Genomic DNA, 6000 nt, shown 5'->3' with positions numbered 1-6000 from the left:
TCCTTCTCTAGAGATAATGCAGAGTAAACACCTAATCATCATAAGACTTAATTTGAGAAATCTCAAATTCAAGAGGGAAAAACCAAATCAGGATATGTATAAGCCCAAAACAAAGGTTCCTGGTCATAAGGCTATCAGATTAGTAAGTGCAAGTGGTAGAATAAAGCATGCTCAAATTGTATGCTTGGGTCTTTGTGTATTTATCAAACCTTTAAACTAAGCAAGATTAGCTAAAGAAATGCCTTAAGCAGAGCAAGATAATCGGGAATTATGTCATTTCTCTTTACCATTTTTGTTACCCAACTTATACAATGCGCAAAGTGCTAAGCAACACTACAAAAACACATTTACGTCAACACTGAAGACCTGGGGAAATGAAATCCAACAAGTTTATTTTAATGAGCTGTGTTTTCTAAATTTCTGTTTTATTTTTTCCTGTTTTCATACAGTATTGAAAACAAAACGCGGCACATTCACATTTTCCCGAGGAACTGTAAAGATGATCTCTACAGGGATAAATGTTGTAAAGCCTGAAGCTCAATCGATGTTGAGAACTCTCAAAGGGAGTAAAGGCTTGATCTGAATGGTCTAGAACATGTACTGTAATTTAATAGAAGAGATGGTCGTCTTAATATTTAATGATTTAAAAGAACTTCCCAGTCCATGCGAAGAGTACAATCCAAGAATAAATCAAATTTCTGAACGCATTCTATGCTACGTATGTGTACACTTTGCGATCCTCAGGTGTTCGTGCCAAATATTCTCTCTCAATAAGTCCTTCAATACGTTTCTTAATAACAACTGGACTTGGTAAGAATCGAGCCTTGAGTTGCTGAGTTACCTAAAAGAGAAGGTAAACAAACTAATTCCTATCATAAAAAAAAATACAACATTATCATAAACACACACAAAAATTCTTATCTTTGAATAGAACTGACAATTCATTTTAAGACTCAGGTCAAACGTTAGTAATTTGATTACCAAAGTTAAAAATACAGAAAATAAAGTTTTATTTGAAAATGTAATGTATTGTTAGACTACACCTCATTCACATCAGAGTGTGAATCATAAAGTGGATTAGTACTTGAAATGGTTGGGATGGATATATGAACATATACCATACCACAGTTTAACTATTTTGATGCTATAATCTACTGACTTCTGGGTTACTCTCCTAATTCACAGAATTTGATTAATCATGGGTTTAGAAGCACAAACTCTGGAGTCCGAGTGACTGGATCTGAACCCTAACTGTCCCAACTCACTAGCTCTGGGACCTTGGGAAAGTAGCTTCACTTCATCAGGTTGTTGTCTATATGAAACGAGTTAACAGATTCAGTGCTTTAGGTAATGCCCAGTTCCTGGTTAGCACTACAGTTATTTTCTCCAGCTGCTGACAGGATTCTAGGTATTGTGACATCAGTCATTTATAGAAGTTACTAGAGCAGCAGCTGAAGTCTCACTATGCACTGTTTGTCAGTCATTTTGTATATATTAACTTATTTAATGCTTTACATTAAATAGAGCATTAAGTTGCTGTCTGATTTTACAAATGAGGAAAATAGACCAGAAGAGGAAAACTAAAATGGGCAAGTGGTAAACTGAGCCAGTAGTTAAAGAGATGAGAATCTAAACCTTTCTGCACCCAAAGTCCACACATGCTTTTCCCACTAATCCATCTGCCTTCTTGCAGATCACCCATCTATACATGCCAGCTTTTTTTCATTCATTTCCTAAGTCACAATGGACTGATAATTCTTTGAATTTTGAAACTTCAGCACTTTACTCTCCAACTAAAATCTACATCTTGAAGAGCACTAGCATTCTCTCAGGGCACTACCATTATTCCTCCAATATCAGTAACCTTGTTCTCAACCCCTTTGGCATCTCTAATGCTTGGACCCTTCCTTCTAAGCTACTAAGAATGTTCTTTGACCTTGTCTCCTTTCTGATAAGGTCTAGGCTGTGCATGAGATCATTTCACTTTCAACAATGCCCTCAACCATGATTCCTCTGGTTCTGTATCATAAAAACACATTCTACATTTACTATATCATTCAACATCTACTCAGTTCTCTGCTGAGTACATCTGTAGTTTTTAGTAACTTTTGCATAGACCAGGGATTAAAACATGGCAGCCAACAGGCCAAATACAGCCTGTTGTCTCTTCTTATAAATTCTTATAGGAACATAGCCACAGTCATTTGTTATCCATTGCTACTTTCATGCTACAACTCGCCATTTTAAAAAAAGTTTGCCTATGCTGATGGACAGTGACTAATGGGGTATGTGGAGGGGACTTGGTGATGGGGAGAGTCTAGTAAACATAATGTTCCTCATGTAATTGTAGATTAATGATACCAAAAAAAAAAAAGTTTGCCAATCTGTGGTATAGATTGATCGCACAAATTTATAATATTCAAGTTCACCAAGTTCCTAAGCACCCTAACTTCATATCCTGTTTCACATAGGCAAAAAGGCCGTTTCAGTTTGAAATTCCTCAAAGTTCTACCACTTTACATAATACATTTATCCGTATTTTCATCCATCCTTGATTAGCAGACACTCCTACACCCTGCCCTGGGTTTTCCAGAAGAGGTGTATTCAGTTAACATCTTTGTTAACACATCTACCACCTACCGTGTTCCCTGCACAATCTTCTTGCCTCTCCTTTTCTACATTTTTTTACATCACTTATCCCCTCATCCCATTTTTTCCCTTTTGTTTTTAAGCATTTCTTCCTTATCCTTAGGATATAAACATTTCTCACCTAGAGAAACACAATCTAGAACCCTTCAATTTAGCACAAAGTCGCCTAGTATTGCTCTGTCTGCCCTCCCACGAGACAACATCTGAAAGCGCTAGACACTCTACTGGCTTCACCTCCATCTATTTCTCAGGGCACTGCCATCAAATGTCCACTCTTAACAGTCCAATGAAAATGTTGGGGAAAATAACCAGTCACCTAATTGCCAACATATCTGAAGTGTTTATTCAACATGTTCTTTTAGGATTTTTGAAATAGTGACTTCTCACTCCTTATAATTCCCTTCTGCCATGTGATATAAAGTCAACTTGTACAAGATATTAACTGACATGTGGAAAACACAGCAGCACATCCCCCCTCCCTCTTAGGTTTAAGGGACAACCTCTATTTAGCTGCTATTCAGGCCAGAAACCGAAGGAATCATCCTCAACTCCTTCTTATTTCCCAGGATCAGTGAATAAATCCCATAAAATCTACTTCCGATTTGTCTTCCTTCAGCTCTCTGTCCAATACCAATGTTTTATTCAGCCTTGATCACCTCTTATCACATTATTTCAATGACTTCTCAACAGGTCTTCCCCTTTAGTTTACTAATTTGTTACATGTAAATACTCATAATAAATAAATGGTAAGTTACTAACTTTTAGAAATAAAGGTGGTTTGTTTTACACTGAAGTATTAAATAGCAGTGAAATCTTTTTAATTCTTCACGTGGCAATATTCTATTATGATTCTCATTACAAACAGGTTAGTTCTTAAAGTGTGCTATACTTCAATATACTGGTATATGTAATTATCAAGCAAATGCCACACTTTTAATACATGTTATCTGACCACAGTTTCCTAAGTTAGGATTAAATTTTAAATTAGTTGAATACAGTACTTTCCTCAATTTAAACTGCTGATGCTATTGCGCCTCTCCTACATCAACCCAGTCCTGAAGTTTCCTCACCTCTGCTACTAACACATTGTGCTGCATCTTCTTTCTAGATTTCATTATCCGCACTATAGCAGCTTCTATCTCATGCTTTCTGTCGTCGTCTACTTTCTGCCTCGTTTCTTTCCTTTCTGGGTCAGATTCACCTTGTTTGGCAGCAACTAAAAGAAAAATAAAGACATTTACCATGAAATTTCAAATGTAATGAAAAATTTGTGGTTTTTAAACAAACTTAATGTAATTTAGAACTATCCACAAAGAAAAACCAATTTCAACCTCTGAGTATACACATATACTAATTAATTCAAGTAAACATTCCAAAAGTACCCAGTTCAATATTTTAAGAATCTCTAAATAATTAACAATCAGTGATATAAAAACCCTGCTTTCTAAGTTATTCTTTTTAAGAAACAGGAATTTAATTTTATAGAGATAACAAAACCAATTTTGTTTCTATAAAATATGATGATGCCTTTCCTGGAAGAAAAATGGTAGCTGGATATCTTTAGTGGTAAAATTATCAAGAAATAATTTTCATTGCTTGTGCCTTCCAGAAGTCAACTAGAATTTTACTGCCATGTTTTACCAAGTTAAATCTCACCAGAAGTTATCTCAGAGAGGAGAATATGTAATGTCTTACTATAATCTTTAAGGTGGAAAGGGTATGTATTACAAGATTTAGTAAATTCAATAAAAAATTATGAAGTACCACTAGAATGTTATTTTAAAAAATTCCCTAACAAGTAATTCATTTGTACCTCTCACCACTTAGCTAACAATTTTTTGTCATATCTTTCTTTTTGTCACAATCTCATTATCATTAATACATACTATATTCCAATCTTGACATGTCTTACTCTGTTAGCCTCTATAGTCTTCAAGGCAACTGCTAAGGGATTAAATACAGAAGTCCCTTTCTCTGCAACTTTGCTCTGATTGAAGTAGCAGAGAAAGGAAAGTGACAAACTGGTTTTTTGTTTATTTGGTCATCAAGCGTAGATAGATACAAAGTTTCTGGAGGCAGAAACTGGGAAATTACAAAGAACCCCATGGGGCATTGCTAACTTAGGCCTGGGTACACCCAAGAGGCAGCTGACAATTCAATTTAGAAGATCATTCTGGTGTGCACATCCATTCAACTATTTCCAATTAGAATCACTTGTTTAAGAATTCTACTTTCAGTGTCTTCTTCCATGTTAACAATTGGTATCTTAACAAAAAAGAGTAAAATGCTATTAAAATAGTCTATTAACAAAAAGAGTAAAATGCTATTAAAATAGTCTATTAACAAAGAATAATGCTTTTTCTCAAAAGGGTCAATATCATTAAAGAAAAAGATAGAGGTACTGATTTAGATTAAACAGAACTAAACAGGCATAAAAATCAGTGTAACATGGAAACCTTGATTGAATCCTGGATCCAAAAAGTAAGGTATGAAAAGCATTTCTGAGGTAACTATAGACATGTAAATATGAGTGGTATAAAGATGTATGGAATTAATTTTATTGGGTGTGATATATATATACAGAATTGCAATTCTCTGGGAAAATATTCCAAGGGGATAGATAAATGAAGTATTTAGGGGAAATGTTACATTGTTTGAAAATTAATTAAAATGCTATAGCAAAAAAAATATATATATATATACATAGAGGGGGAAGGGTGGTGGCAGTGGTGCCCAAGCAAACATGGCAAAATTTTGGTAACTTGTAAACATAAGTGATGTCCACACTGATGTCTATTGTAGTGTTTCTCTTTTCTGTGAATTTGAAAATATTTAAAATGAAAAGTTTTTATCTTGGAGAAATAAAAGAAAAGAAAAGAAAAAAATAAAGAAAAAAATTTTTTTTGAATCATCTATTTGGTTAATCTGGATTTGGTCACCTAAAGAGGCATACACCAAGATAAATGGAACACTGTGGTATATGATACACTCAGTTATGATGTTCTTAAAAATGTGAGGGCAGGAGCTAACTTCCAGAGCCTACTACAATACTCTGCACTTAAGAATGGCAGAACAGAGGCGTCTGCTTATGTAAGTGGATACATACGTATCTAAATGTATTCGGGGTAAAGGAAGGGAGAAGATGAGTGGTGGTGGTGCGGAAGACAAACTATGTAAATTAATAAATCTTAATTCTTTCCAAAGGTTGTGTTATTTGAGTAGTACTTTTAACTTTTAACTTTTAACCTCTTTGCTTAAGCTTCTATTACTAATTAAAGCAAAAAGCAGCATATTTAAATAGGTACGAGTCAGAGTTTTTGAGTATCTGATTATGAGTCAAAAAGACAAAGA

At 34.6% G+C, this 6000-nt stretch overlaps 1 protein-coding gene across 3 annotated transcripts in view; it reads right to left on the bottom strand.

Moving 5' to 3' along the window:
- Positions 1–371: 371 nt before the first annotated feature.
- CUL3 (cullin 3) overlaps positions 372–6000 on the bottom strand; it is a 98967-nt gene continuing 93338 nt past the window's right edge. For all 3 annotated transcript variants that reach the window (XM_073218055.1, XM_073218054.1, XM_073218056.1), the window contains 2 exons: positions 3720–3865; positions 372–841 (listed from right to left, as the gene is read on the bottom strand). In XM_073218055.1, coding sequence (XP_073074156.1) covers positions 710–841; positions 3720–3865 — 278 coding nt within the window. In that variant the 3' untranslated portion in view covers positions 372–709. The remainder of the gene's footprint in view (positions 842–3719; positions 3866–6000) is intronic.

Source organism: Manis javanica, chromosome 12, assembly GCF_040802235.1.
Source record: "Manis javanica isolate MJ-LG chromosome 12, MJ_LKY, whole genome shotgun sequence".
Classification (NCBI taxonomy): Eukaryota; Metazoa; Chordata; class Mammalia; order Pholidota; family Manidae; genus Manis; species Manis javanica.
The sequence above is the reverse complement of the archived record's forward strand: the minus strand, read 5'-3'. Positions and strand labels throughout refer to the sequence as shown.